This window comes from Euwallacea fornicatus, chromosome 2 (assembly GCF_040115645.1).
Source record: "Euwallacea fornicatus isolate EFF26 chromosome 2, ASM4011564v1, whole genome shotgun sequence".
In the NCBI taxonomy this organism is placed as follows: Eukaryota; Metazoa; Arthropoda; class Insecta; order Coleoptera; family Curculionidae; genus Euwallacea; species Euwallacea fornicatus.
In genome coordinates this window covers 4,219,460-4,232,304 of record NC_089542.1, presented here as the reverse complement: position 1 = coordinate 4,232,304, position 12,845 = coordinate 4,219,460, and the positions used below count along the sequence as shown (strand labels likewise).

The following is a 12,845-nucleotide window of genomic DNA, read 5'->3' as shown; positions in this document are numbered from 1 at the left end:
AGTAAATAATTTAAATAAAGGTATAACTTTTGTAGAACCTCCCTGTTTCATTTTGTAGCGTTGAAACCCAAAATTTTGACATTATAATACAAAAAAAAACAGTAATGCCTAAAACAATGAAAAAAGGAATGAAATAATTAAAATGATTTTGACTTGGGCTATGAAACTATGAAAATATCACTGACGTAGCTGCGTTTCTAAGTCAGTTACGAACTGTTCAAAATTGAACACTTTAATCGAGACTTTTCACTTATTTATACACTTTGATTTTGGTACGTCACTGTCTGAATATAGAATCTTAAAAATGTATGCATTTATAAAGAAAACTTGGGTCTATACGTGTATGAGAAAAATCAGTGCAGTAGCTGCATTTTTTCAGGCAGCAACGAATTTTTGCAAAGCGAGCGAAATTTGAAATAATCTGGATCCGCTGCGGTACGTCACTGTCTTTCAGTATAAAATCTGGCAAAGTATAGAGAAAACGGTAGCGTGCCATCGTTTTTGGGAGCAGCTGTGATTTTTTTTTAATGAAATTGTATCTAAGCGTTTATTTTTATGCTTTGGTTCTAGCATAGGGAGTGGAAAATTAAGAAATGCCACAAAGAAAAAAGTTAGGGCAACATCTACGCAGGAGACCCCTTATATGCAACACCCCCGACTAATACTGGCAATTATTAACATAAAAAGAACTTTTCCCATTCCAACCTCTTACAGTATACAGAATGTCTTAATTTTAGCGCAAACCGTTTCGAAAATATTGCGGAAAAACCACCTTCAGAATTCCCCCTTTAGGGGCTCTAGTCCCTTCAAAAAATTATTTTTGCGGTACATCGATAAGAACTTTTCTTATTATTTTCATATCCAGGATCGCCTCCCAAAATATTTCAACGTTATTTCCGAACACTCTGTATAGGACCTTTTCGAACATTTTCCACATAAATTATTATTGACTTACAATTGTTACAATTGTTGAATCGACTAAAAACTCAATGTTGTATTTTTGTACGAAGTTTCGGCAATTTCTGGACCTAAACGTGCCGTGACGCGCCATTGATTTAGTTTATACTGAGTGCTTCATGGAATTTTCCAAATTGCGACAAAAGCAATAGAGTATCGAATGCAATTTTAAAGTCGTAACCACGATCAAAAGAAGAATAATTTAAACAAAGGAAATTATTTTTGAAAAATTGCTGAGTTCTCTGCATGATTGTCATTGCAGTTGTACCTCATACTGCCCTGCAGGCATTTCTGTTTCTGCCACGAATGCTGAAGAATCCTGGAAAAGATTATTCCTGCTAAGAACCATAGTTAGGAAACTGAATCGATCGATGGACCTGTTAGCCCACACGTCCTTGGCAGTCTCCTTCCGATGATAAACGATGTAAGATTGATGGTAATTGAATTCCCCATACCTATAATAATACCTGTAAAGGTTGCTCCTTCACACTGACACAGCATTTGTCAGCAACTGTAAAGAATTTACAACGAAATCGTCAATGTTCTTGAGTTATATCTTGGTCTGAATCACAATATGAATTTACATAGCTTTATTGTTATCCAACTAAGTGTCGCGCTATTTCTACCCTGCGCCTCTTCGAAGACCCTCCCTAAGCGTACCGAAATTGACAGGTGAGACTCCCTCCGAATTTATACCCCATTTTACCTCTCTTATCAACTGAAGGGAGCCCGAGCAACACGAGAGCTCAAATCAATCCGAATCATTCCATAACGCCCACCACCACAGCTTCATGCACGGGATGCACCTAAGCCTTGGGAAGCACCGCAGAAGTAGGACCAGCGAGATCGGTGGTTCAGACCAAAACCACCGAGAGTATGCCATTACGTATGAAAATCCTGTACCAATAGGAATCCTGCAGGTGAACTTTCTCCCTCATAGTTATCAAGTTAAAATTTTCTTGTGGATAGCGCCTCCGCGACAACTATCAACTTTTGCCGCTACACGCTGAAGAAAGCATTCTAGTAGACGTAAATCCTATTCAGAGAAATGAGGACGAAAAGAAGGGGGCTATTGAGGTAGAAGAGGGGCAAGAGGACAAGGGCAGAGATCGAGCGGCTGAAGCGCAATTTGCAGACGAAAGTCACCCATATATTTTTACCAAGTCCAAGACCGACAGCCATGGGAAAAATGGGAGCTCCAAGATGTTTGAAAAACGAGAAATTAACACTTTACACAAGCATCCCCTCTTCAGCACAAGGTCCTTAGGGTAAGTTATCAGAGAAAACCCGGACAGTTTTAATCGTCCCCTTGTGCTTAGCCTTGAATTACCGAGCATCGGGACCAATAAGAATAACAAGGATGTGGAATTCAAGGGGATTCTGAGTGACATGGGTCTAATGGAAGAGCCCCTTTTGGATAAGCGGGAGGTAGAGCTGAATGAGGATAAGAATATGGACCTTGACACGAATAACATCGACTTAATTAAGGTTTTAGCCACCATATCCGTTTTCAAAAGATTTATTTTATTTTATCTAACCTATCTAACCTGAACTTAGATTGAAGGCAAGCCTGAGGGACAAGCGAAGTCTGTGCCGGCCAAGAGGTCTCAATGGGCCTTTACGGAGCATTATGAGCAGATTCAGTACCCAGAGCCTAGAGCTGTGAACGAAGATCAGCATATTGAAGAGTACATCAATACACATCAGAGGATCAAACAGTACGAAAATGAAAGACAGAAACGAGCAAATGATATTGAGAAACAAATGGAAAAGAGAATTAAAGAGCGACTTCAGAAGATTAAAGAGGAAGTGAGGAGCGAGATCGATCATCTCAAAGCGGGCAATGATGAGGAAGGTGAGGAAGAAGACGGTGAAGAGAACGCGGGGGAAAACAATGAGGAGGATGACAATGTGCAAAGGTGATTTACTGATCGTTTAGGAGTTAATATTAAAAGAAGGTTTCAGATGGAAGAGGAATATCATAAACAACTTAATGGAAGAAGAAACTAGTGATTTGAACCCAGTGATGGCGATCGATGAGAACCCAGTCTCTCATATACGTCGCAGACGCAGTGTTCAGGTCCCAGAAAAAGATTACCTGGCTACCACGGAAAATCACTTCCAACTGAGAAGACTTTTGGAATTTACTAATGAATTGAACAGAAATGAAATCAAAAATGCAGAAGAGGAAATCCCGTTACGAAGGGATAAGAAAGGTTGTCTATGCGAGGACCGCAAGGGATGCAAATGCGACAGGCAAAAGTTCTACATAACACGCCCGGATGAGTCTAGTTCCGTTGACCTTGACGAGGCCACCATGATGAATATCGTCCCCCATAAGGTCCCTGCCACAGATATTTCAGATACTTCCAATAACTTTAGATCGGATCTTGACGTGCATACGCTCCCTCCTAAGCAAGAGAACACGAAATTGAAAGAGAGCGCTTATACGTTAGACATTGGTCCTGACTCTTACAAGATATCTGCGGATAAGGACGGTTGGCTGCAAGCAAGAAGGAAGAGCAATAGTTTCCTGGATTTAGTAGCGGTTCATGGGGGAGCCCCAGTACTTGAACATTTGATTGCAATTAAAGAACGGAGCATGTTGCCTAAGGTGCGTTCTAAGCGCATAGCAATAGAAAAAGAGAAGCCCCAATTGCTAAGTTTGAGTGCTTTGTCTGAGAATGATCTTTTTGGGGTCCTTCCCAAAAAATTTGAAGAGGATCAATTGGCAAGGTTTAAACGAATTTAAATGAAGATGATACGAAATGTTGGGAGGCTTAGGGTTAAGTCCAAATAGGTGAAGTTGTGAATGATATTGGGCTATTTCTGCAAGTACCTGACACTAGTTATATTTTACACATATATTTTTATGAAGCGTACTTTTATAAATAAATTCTGAAATGATGTACTGATTTATTTAGTGCACTTTTAAATTTATTTTTTCGAAATAAGGAGTGAACTTTATTCCGAGTTAGTTTTTTCGGTATTTTAATATATTCTACATAAATTACACCCACAGTTAACGTGCAATAAAAGTATACATTCGATGTGAAATACCTTCTTGACAGCTGTCAACAAACTGGCCAAAAATGGCACGTCAAACTTTGTCATTTGTCATCAGATGCTTCATTTCTTTCTTTTGGTGTTAGCAACATGGCGGACCAGGTACGTATTTTCCGTTCTTTCTTTATTATTTTTATGGACCGTTGCATTTATTCACATAAAAATATTCTAAAATACATCAAGGTTTATTCCCATATGTTCAAAAAATCATCCTCTTTGCTAATTTTTTCCATGTTTATCCGCCAGTTCATTTTACAGGATATTGTGGTTATCACCACACGTGGTGCCGTTCCTACCCCTGTCCTCTCTAAATTGTAATAGTTTCACTAATTTTATAGACTGAACGCGCATTTCAACGCCAACCCACGGTTTTTCTGAACCGAAAAAAGGGAGCCGGTGGCAAGAAGAAGTCACTGCGCTACCACCGAGAAGTCGGACTGGGGTTCAAAACCCCAAGAGAGGTACTCACTTTTAGCTTTACTAATGCTGTCTGTTTTATTTGATTTAGACGGAAAAAGCCTTTCAAAAACAACCAACAGTTTTTGCCAATCCAAAGGCAGCCGCCAAAAAGAAGGTGGTTCGATTATCAAGAAATGTAGGGTTGGGGTTTAAAACCCCTCGTGAGGTAAAAAATTAAAGATATTTGGGAGCTTGGTGATAGGGTTATTGGAGCATTGGGCTATTTCATGGGCATAGTTTTAAAGGTTGTTGTGGTTGTGGTGTCTTGTTAATCGGGTTAATTTAATGTAAATAAGGGCTTCAGAAATACTTAAGTAAAATAGATTTATATGTGGTTAAAAAAATATTGTGTGGCACATTTCAGGTTTCTAACAATTTCATATTTAATGATTTTGCAAATATCGACTAGTTGTCCAAAATTTTAGCCTTATTATTAGAGTCGAAAAAAGTCAGAAAAACGGATCTGACTTAATCTAGAAGTGCATTTTTTAAAACATACCTTATGTGTCTAGTTCTTGGCATACAAATAATAATCAAATTTAAAACACTGCATTGAAGGTCTATAGGGGTTTTTGGTTTTTTTAGTAATTTCAAAAGTATTAGGTGGTTGCCAGCTAAATTTTTATAGAATTTTAAACAACTAGATGTTTGTGAGATTTATTATATTCATAATTTAGTGTTTATGACACTAGTGATAATCATTCAGTATACCTTAAAGAATAAACTAAATTGAAATATTAGGCATCATGTATAAATTGCTTAACTGAGAATTTTAACATTGCTTATATATAAGTAAAAAATGGTTCTAGTGAATTGCTATATAAATAATTTACTGGAATACTTCAAAATATGTAGAAAAATTGAATGTTCTTTCTCTCTAAGGCTGTTGAAGGTCATTACATTGATAAGAAATGTCCATTCACTGGCAATGTGTCCATTCGAGGACGTATTTTGACTGGGGTTGTGCAGAAGATGAAAATGCAGCGAACCATCGTCATCCGCCGTGATTATTTGCACTACATCCGCAAGTACAACCGTTTCGAGAAAAGGCACAGGAATATGTCTGTTCACTTATCACCCTGCTTTAGGTAATTAATGAATTTAGTGTTTTTTGTCTGTCTTGATTCTAAAAAATGTTTTGGATTATTTCAGGGATGTCGAAATAGGAGACGTAGTGACAATTGGAGAATGCAGGCCGCTTTCCAAAACCGTCAGATTCAATGTACTGAAGGTCACCAAGGGTAGTAGCTCTAAAAAGAGCTTCAGGAAGTTCTAAACATATAATTAAATGTTTTTTTAAGTTCAGACGTTATTGTTTTATTTTCGATAGTTCAATATGGCTTTCCATAATTTAAGCGTTGCTTGCATGCAACAAATCTGAAAATTATAGTTCTAAGAGATCAAAAAACCGAAAGGATGTTTGTGTTGAAGGGGTCTCTTGTTTTCATCATTTCATAAATAAAATCTTGACGTGGCGTCATCTATAAATGACTAAGATAGATGATCTTTGTAATGGAATCTGCCTTTCCTTTTGTTGCGCTCTCTAGGTATGAGTTGCCAAATTAATTACTTCGTTGCAAAGAAATCTGCATTTTCTTAAATACTAATACAGTGTATAGTTGCTAGAGAACGCCACGAATAAATAAATTCTGATGCTTTATCAAGTCAAATTTTTCGTTCTCTAGTTTAATTCGTTTGAGGCTGCAATAGATTTTGAATAGAAATCGGTATTTCCGATTTGATCAGTCTACAAAAATAATAAGGCAAGTGAGAATAAAGCTCATTATCTCAACTTATGGAAATGCAAATATGTACATAAGTATATAATCAATGTAGAATGATGTACGATGCACAATATAGTTATACAGAATTTATACATATTGTATATACGACGAATCAATTTCCGAAAAAACGGTGACCGATGGCAATTTGCATTAAAATAAGTGAAAATAGTATTCCGATTTCAGCGAGATTGGATTCTGCAGTAGGTGTACGATACAGCTTTGGTATGCGACGGTCGAAACTCGAATCGGACCTGATTTTTTAGATCCAAAAATCAGTTTTTAATGCGGCATATAGCTGTATCGTACGTCTACTGCGGAACCAAATCTCGATGAAATCGGACTCAATTTTTATCCTTTTTTACACAAAATTGTCATGCCACTGGTTTCTCAATCAAACATGAATCTGTAAAGGAAATGATGCTATGGCCATATCCTATTTCAGTACGTTGGAAAGTTTTAAACCTTTCAACTGAAGACCATTTATACAATCGAGTAACGGTTTTAAAAAATGTTACGGTGCCATCTGTTTAGCCATCTAATATTCGACGAAGTAGATTAAATCCTATGAAAAATAAATCGGCAACTAAAAGGTACAGTAAGCGCCATATAGACCATTTTCAAGCTAAATTCATTTTTATACTTTAAAAAGCGATTCAGTTATATTTGCCTCGTTACTCTACATAGCACAACCAGAATTCGGAACCTTCCTCGGAATTACCAAGACGGGACCCGCACTAATTTAGTGCCAATATTCAAAATTGTGATCGAATACAAATGGAAAAATTGCCGCAGTACTTTAACTTTGTTTAAAACCGGGACAGCGCGTACGCAGTCCCGACTACCAAAAATTACGCGCCCGAGTTATCCGCATTAGGGATAATCGCAGGGGTCAGCCCAACCGTGGTGCAATGGAAGGGCCTCACCCTGGGGGAACCGCCTTTTTGATCACGGTAACCCCTACGCCAGGTAAGTATGCTTTTCCTTGTCTTTGCACGAATTTCAATAAAGGAGTTTCTCTACGTCCAGTATTGTATCCTTGTGGCGCCATCTGTATGTATTTAGGGTTGGACAGTGATTACAACCTAGATTTCTGGTAATGGAGAATGGAATTGCAATATGAGCAAACCACTATTATACCATTATTGCGCGATCGTATCAGAAACATGAAAATATAACCATATAAAAATACAAAATCGATTGACAATGTCCGTAGCCTTATTGGTGTCACCCTTGCCCAAGGCAATATGGCAAACATCCATTTTGCATTTAATGTTATATATCTATAGCTGAAATTATGGTGCTGAGAATCATTTTGTTTGCTCACTTCAAAATCTAAACATTTCTGGCTATTATGGTGAATTGAAATATAATAGTACAATGTGAAACTATTACCAAGTCTGGAAAATTGTGATTCATTTAATTTCGAAAATTTATAATTAAGAAGCGATGCATTTGTATAGTAATTTATTTGGTGAAAGTTAAGATACATTCTTTTGAGAAAAAAAAAATGAATTATTGAAAAAACAATGATTTGGTGTTCTGGAATATTCGCTCGCAGAGGGAGTTGGCTGGTTCATTTCTTACCCCTGCAATAATATCTAAAACTTGTCTAAAAAAATTTATTTATATATTTGCAATATAAATTCCGGCTGTTACCTAATATTTATAGGTTCATTCCTCCCTTTGACCAAGCACTCAGCTACCCATTTCTCCTTTTTAACTGAAGGAATGGCATTCTCCTGGGAAACATACTTAAATCCCGCATGAGTAGGCCTAATGTCGCACCAAGGAGAGTCTGTCTCTATCATTATTTTGTCAATCGGAAGCTCTTTTACCGTCTTCAAATTCTGTTCAGTTTTTAGGGAACTAGTGATGAAATTAAATAAATAATAAATTAGTAACGGGTGTAAGAGTGATACCATCCATTAAGTCCAATATAATACCCTAAATCGATAAATTTTTGAGCTTCGTCAATAGTTCCATCAAATGAGTGAACCACCCCTCTAAAATTATCGTACTTCGATAAAATTTCGTGTAAGTCAGTGGCAGCGTTACGGCAATGCAAAAATAAAGGTAAATTTAGGGATTGATTTAAGGTTAGCTGGAACTCAAAGTACCTAGAAATTCAAGAGTAAAATATTGTTTTGAAAAGTCCAAGAATAATGACTTCTTTTGAGTGTCTTTGGGGCAAAACTTTAAGCGGTCATAGTCAAGTCCGCATTCACCCCAAGCGACTACTTTCAAGTTTGCCCTGGCTATATTTCCTAATTTTTCTAAATATTCCTCTGGAGTGTGGGATTCTTCGAATTCGTTACATCGAGTGGGGTGGCATCCTACTGTGGCATACAACCTGTCTGAAAAGGAAGTTCGTCGGTTACGGCCTAATAGTGTGTTGCAGTCCTGCAGGGACTAATAAATTAAGCTATTTCCGTAAAACCAACGTGAAACGTATTTCGCTGCATTAATGGGACACTTGAATACAGAGGAAAAGGTAGAGTACAGTTAACTTACTCCGGACGCTTTGTTGGCAAGGGAAAACCTACGTGGGACTTTCCCCACCTATATTTGAAAGTTTTTTTTCATTTAGATAAGCAACCCAGCTAAAGCCGGGCTTAAAAAAATTATAACAGACCCATTTATGTTGACCCTCTCCACGGAAATCTTTAGTAAAAGGCGAAAGATTTATTCGTTTTGAAGAGAGTCCAGGGTAACTGCCGAGTCCTTAACCCGTCAGTATTCAATTGGTAAATCCTCTCGCGTAAGGGAGCTTTCTGCTCGTGGCGCCATCTTTTAGAACAATGCACTTATGCAACCATTAATTCACGATTACTGTTTAATAGGTATTTTTATTAATTTTCAACTACGATGCTGGACGCAACAAAATATGGAAAAGAAGAAAAAATACCAGGAATCCCCGTGAAATTCCAATTTAATTTTTTATTGACAATGTGATAAAGAAAAAACGTACATTAGGCATACATTTTTCTAGTAAGGAAAATAATTATTTTCCCGAAATTTCTCTTAGTTAACTCCAATATATCTATGAGCAACTAAGTGAAATTTTATTTAAAAAAATCGAATAGAGGGTAACATTTGAAAAACAAACATTTAACTGGACTTAAAAAAAAAAAAGTTCAAGGTCATTAAAAACAACAAATTAACCTTGTAACTTGAAACATTTATTAATAGAAACTATGAAATTATTGCTGTTATTCTGTTACAACGGACCCTGTATTACACATGAATAAGCATTTTATTTCTCGTCAAATAAATACAATCTTTAACATCCTGTTTAACTCATATTTTTAAAATGCGCCTTTAGAAAAAATCCGTTGATAAATTTGTTCAAAAAAAATAAACTTAACGTCATCTAATTCCAGGTACATCCCGTATTTCATTACAATATACACATTCCAAAATGAAACTACATTCTTGCCGAAAATCGCTGAATTGTTCTCTGATCCACTTAATTCGATGACAGGACTGGACTTGGTCGTAATTATAAATTACCTGAATTTTCCGATAGTTTTAAAAATACAAAAACGAAAAGGATTCCACATTAGCATTAAAATTTTATTATCAGATATAAAGTTGAAGGTGAATCGTATAATGTACCATCCATATAATACATTTTTTATTTATGAAATTAAGGCTCAAAAAATACATGCTGTGCCAATACTTTTGTCCACGACCATATATCGATAGAATTTTGAGAATGGGAGAATCCGCCATATGCATGTATACAAAGCGAAAACGACCAAATCCATAAATTTTTGCCATAAAATTTCCGCGTTTCCGCATTGGAAATGACCCACAAACTAAAATTGTAAATGCTATTTTTCGATTACTTTAAATGGGCCGATCCCAGCGGTACTGCAATACTGGGCCAACCCGTGACAGAGGTGGAGCAAGCCCCTAACCTCCGTCAGTTTCCAAAAATCAGTTTAATATACTGGCCCCGCATGCGGGGCGTATCAGATATTAAGCTGATAAGAACAGATACTACACTTTGATCTTAGCCAAAAGGCCGAGAAGCGATGCCTATGCCTGTCTTTCGATACCAATTCAATTCGGGTCTTTTTCGGACCAACGTGCACTATACAAAGTGCTGCCCTCTCTCGTGACGAGACTGAGTTATAACAACAGTATGACAAAGACATATGATTTACGTCACACTGACCAAGCGAAACCTCAAAACATTAATGACAAAATCGATAAAACCAAAAAACCTTCAAGACCAACTAGAAAATACCGACGTTTGTGACAAAAAGGCCCTTACCATCAGTTTTGGCTATCTCTAATGCCTTGAGACTTTCCTCAAGGCTGCCTCCAGTCACAATTATCCTCTCCAAACCGCCCTCCCAACCCCTATTTAAGACACCCTTCAGATCAGGTTCGTGTTTCTTGGATCCATTGTAAATACCTTGGTACATGCAATCCGTGAGATTCGCCCCAATATCTAGAAAACTACCAGTCAGTGATGACCTTAAATCGGCTTGGAAACCTCACCTATGAATCTGCGAACGCCCGTCATGATGCTCTGTTACTACCACAGTCTATATACAGTGTAAGGTTAGAGTCACATTTATAGTGATGTAAATAGTGCTAAAAATGCTCATAAATGTTCCGCAAAAAGACTATAGTAGCGCTAGGGCTTATAGTCACCTGTACGTTTTTTTTTACAATTCAATACCTCCTCAAATTCCTGCCAAGCACTGAACCTCGCCTGAAGAGCAACTACCAAAAAATTAAAGAGGAGATTTATAAGGAGTTTTACAGCTTAACCATAAAAAGCCCCACTCAAAGCTTGAATAAGACTGAAGCATTTTTAAGCAATTTGCAAGATATTGCAGAATTACGGCAATTAAATTATGAGGAGCTGTGGCTTGAGGCTGAAATGTGGCCCTCAAGTAAGCAGCTGACAAATATATCAAGCCCCAATGTTGGAAAAGTCTGGTTGGCTTTAAAAACAGCTAAAATCGTGAAGGCAGACGTGGATACAAGGGGCACCCAACTGAAGTTTCTGCTTACTTTAAAGGTAATTACGGAGAGTGTTAGAGGCAGAGCTATTTGCTGAGGTTAAAATTGTATTGTGTGTATACAGAAACAAATTCCAAAATAACTCTTTTTAAGGGAAATCAACAATCTGTTTTTAAGCCGCAATGGTATGATAAAAGCCGGCTAATTGAAGGGCCAGTTTATGCAGGCAAAGACCGGTATGGCTCTGAAATTACCGCCTTCTACCTCTCGGTTCTGCTTGATAAGCCCATGGTGCCTCTGAGTGCTGAAAGAACTCTTTCTTTGAAACATGACATAATGCCTGTGGCAACAAAAAGGCTTCTAAACACCAGTTTTGAAATAAATAACAGAACTTGTGTATATGGAAGGTGCTACTATTGCCACAAAGAGGACCCTGTCTGTGATGATAATCAAAACTCATTGACTGGAGCTGTGATACTTAATGTTAAAAAGAGCTTTAGCAATTATAGATCACCATGGCAACGCACGTACAAAAAAGGAAAATTAGCAGCATGGGAAACTGACCCTGATTATTGCAAGTGAGAATCGTTTTTTAGCCTTTGGAATTTATCGTTTATAAGAACTTTTTATTGCAGAAAAGTGAAGAGTAAATTGACTAAAAAGAGGATGTTCGATTTGATTGATATTGCAGTTTTTGATTTTTTGATTCAAAACGGCGATAGACATCATTATGAGACCTTTGAAGACTCAATTGTGTGGGTGGATAATGGGAAAGGTTTGGGGAATCCCTATGTGCAACATATTGATATTTTGGCCCCCTTGTATCAGTGTTGCATGTAAGTATTTTCAAAAACTATTAAGTGATAATATAAATAAAAGCTGAAGAACGTATTATTTTTATTTTTATTTCAAGGATGAGACGAAAATTATGGTTAACGCTTCAATATTTAGCAGGAGGTACACTTTCTAGGTACCTCAAATTAATGCCAGATATCCAAAATGTGTTGACTGATGCACATCTGACAGCACTGGAAGAGAGACTACGCCTCGTTTTAGCCACAGTGGAATACTGCAGAAAGAAAGTGGGGTCGGATTATAAAATGAATTAATAAAATATTTTAAATAGAAAATAACGTGTATTAATTTCTGTGAAAAAAGAAATATAACAGGTGAATCTGAGTTAAATATTCTTTGAAAAAAATACCATCAGCAGCAAAACATTTATATGCGAACATTTTAGTTATTAATCCTGAGCCTAAACAGTTTAATTCCAGACATGTAAACCCTTTATCTTACTGAGTGAATAAGGCCTTTTTGATGTGCTATTGGCAGGTCCTGATGTTCACTCGTTCAGGTTTTATTGAGTGGTACATATCTACAATGTAGAACAAACTTCGTTTTTATTTCGTTTAGAACGGGACAGCGCGTACGCAGTCCCGGCTACCAAAAATTTCGCGCCCGAGTTATCCACATTAGGGATAATCGCAGGGGTCAGCCCAACCGTAGTGCAATGGGAAGGCCTCACCCTGGGGAACCGCCTTTTTGATCACGGTAACCCCTACGCCAGGTAAGTATGCTTCTTCTTGTTTTTGCCCAAAT

At 37.3% G+C, this 12,845-nt stretch overlaps 4 protein-coding genes and 4 non-coding genes across 9 annotated transcripts; 3 read left to right on the top strand and 5 right to left on the bottom strand.

The window, feature by feature from the left end:
* The first annotated feature begins 1,034 nt into the window (after positions 1-1,034).
* Positions 1,035-3,926, top strand: LOC136345741 (uncharacterized). Its single transcript, XM_066294303.1, has 6 exons — positions 1,035-1,629; positions 1,682-1,877; positions 1,927-2,225; positions 2,277-2,445; positions 2,515-2,876; positions 2,923-3,926. The coding sequence occupies exons 1-6, from the start codon at positions 1,532-1,534 to the stop codon at positions 3,707-3,709; spliced, it is 1,911 nt and encodes a 636-aa protein (XP_066150400.1). The 5' UTR covers positions 1,035-1,531; the 3' UTR covers positions 3,710-3,926.
* A 125-nt stretch (positions 3,927-4,051) lies between these two features.
* On the top strand, positions 4,052-5,787 carry RpS11 (ribosomal protein S11). 2 transcript variants are annotated; one of them, XM_066294327.1, is made up of 4 exons: positions 4,052-4,125; positions 4,532-4,648; positions 5,365-5,570; positions 5,635-5,787. In XM_066294327.1, exons 1-4 carry the CDS (start codon positions 4,114-4,116, stop codon positions 5,756-5,758), a joined length of 459 nt encoding a protein of 152 aa, XP_066150424.1. In that variant the 5' UTR covers positions 4,052-4,113; the 3' UTR covers positions 5,759-5,787. The 2 variants fall into 2 exon arrangements, with proteins under 2 accessions (XP_066150424.1, XP_066150414.1); XM_066294317.1 differs by lacking the exon at positions 4,532-4,648 and adding an exon at positions 4,362-4,484 and having other exon boundaries at positions 4,067-4,125.
* Positions 5,788-7,077: 1,290 nt separating this feature from the next.
* On the bottom strand, positions 7,078-7,240 carry LOC136350271 (U1 spliceosomal RNA). The gene has a single exon (XR_010734127.1). It is a non-coding gene; the product is annotated as a U1 spliceosomal RNA (small nuclear RNA).
* A 473-nt stretch (positions 7,241-7,713) lies between these two features.
* On the bottom strand, positions 7,714-10,876 carry LOC136346195 (deoxyribonuclease TATDN1). Its single transcript, XM_066295149.1, has 6 exons — positions 10,776-10,876; positions 10,546-10,725; positions 8,434-8,620; positions 8,186-8,383; positions 7,923-8,132; positions 7,714-7,875 (listed from the first exon to the last, which is right to left on the bottom strand). The coding sequence occupies exons 1-6, from the start codon at positions 10,798-10,800 to the stop codon at positions 7,779-7,781; spliced, it is 897 nt and encodes a 298-aa protein (XP_066151246.1). The 5' UTR covers positions 10,801-10,876; the 3' UTR covers positions 7,714-7,778.
* On the bottom strand, positions 8,860-8,977 carry LOC136350265 (U5 spliceosomal RNA). The gene has a single exon (XR_010734121.1). It is a non-coding gene; the product is annotated as a U5 spliceosomal RNA (small nuclear RNA).
* On the bottom strand, positions 10,115-10,305 carry LOC136350263 (U2 spliceosomal RNA). Its single transcript, XR_010734119.1, has one exon. It is a non-coding gene; the product is annotated as a U2 spliceosomal RNA (small nuclear RNA).
* Positions 10,877-10,887: 11 nt separating the features above from the next.
* LOC136346191 (glycosaminoglycan xylosylkinase homolog) lies at positions 10,888-12,379 on the top strand. The gene is made up of 4 exons (XM_066295135.1): positions 10,888-11,304; positions 11,400-11,824; positions 11,882-12,082; positions 12,160-12,379. The coding sequence occupies exons 1-4, from the start codon at positions 10,888-10,890 to the stop codon at positions 12,353-12,355; spliced, it is 1,239 nt and encodes a 412-aa protein (XP_066151232.1). The 3' UTR covers positions 12,356-12,379.
* A 281-nt stretch (positions 12,380-12,660) lies between these two features.
* Positions 12,661-12,821, bottom strand: LOC136350272 (U1 spliceosomal RNA). The gene has a single exon (XR_010734128.1). It is a non-coding gene; the product is annotated as a U1 spliceosomal RNA (small nuclear RNA).
* Between the last annotated feature and the right edge of the window lie 24 nt (positions 12,822-12,845).

Coding starts and splice junctions, on each gene's coding strand:
- LOC136346191 (XM_066295135.1), top strand. CDS start 10,888: ATGTTCCGCAAAAAGACTATAGTAGCGCTAGGGCTTATAGTCACCTGT. Junction 11,305..11,399: donor AGTTTCTGCTTACTTTAAAG/GTAATTACGGAG, acceptor ACTCTTTTTAAG/GGAAATCAACAATCTGTTTT. Junction 11,825..11,881: donor ACTGACCCTGATTATTGCAA/GTGAGAATCGTT, acceptor TTTTTATTGCAG/AAAAGTGAAGAGTAAATTGA.
- LOC136345741 (XM_066294303.1), top strand. CDS start 1,532: ATGAATTTACATAGCTTTATTGTTATCCAACTAAGTGTCGCGCTATTT. Junction 2,226..2,276: donor TTCAGCACAAGGTCCTTAGG/GTAAGTTATCAG, acceptor CCTTGTGCTTAG/CCTTGAATTACCGAGCATCG. Junction 2,877..2,922: donor GAGGATGACAATGTGCAAAG/GTGATTTACTGA, acceptor AGAAGGTTTCAG/ATGGAAGAGGAATATCATAA.
- LOC136346195 (XM_066295149.1), bottom strand. CDS start 10,800: ATGACGGGCGTTCGCAGATTCATAG. Junction 8,384..8,433: donor CCCAAAGACACTCAAAAGAA/GTCATTATTCTT, acceptor TTGAATTTCTAG/GTACTTTGAGTTCCAGCTAA. Junction 8,133..8,185: donor TATATTGGACTTAATGGATG/GTATCACTCTTA, acceptor TTTCATCACTAG/TTCCCTAAAAACTGAACAGA.
- RpS11 (XM_066294317.1), top strand. Junction 4,485..5,364: donor GGTTCAAAACCCCAAGAGAG/GTACTCACTTTT, acceptor TTTCTCTCTAAG/GCTGTTGAAGGTCATTACAT. Junction 5,571..5,634: donor CACTTATCACCCTGCTTTAG/GTAATTAATGAA, acceptor GGATTATTTCAG/GGATGTCGAAATAGGAGACG.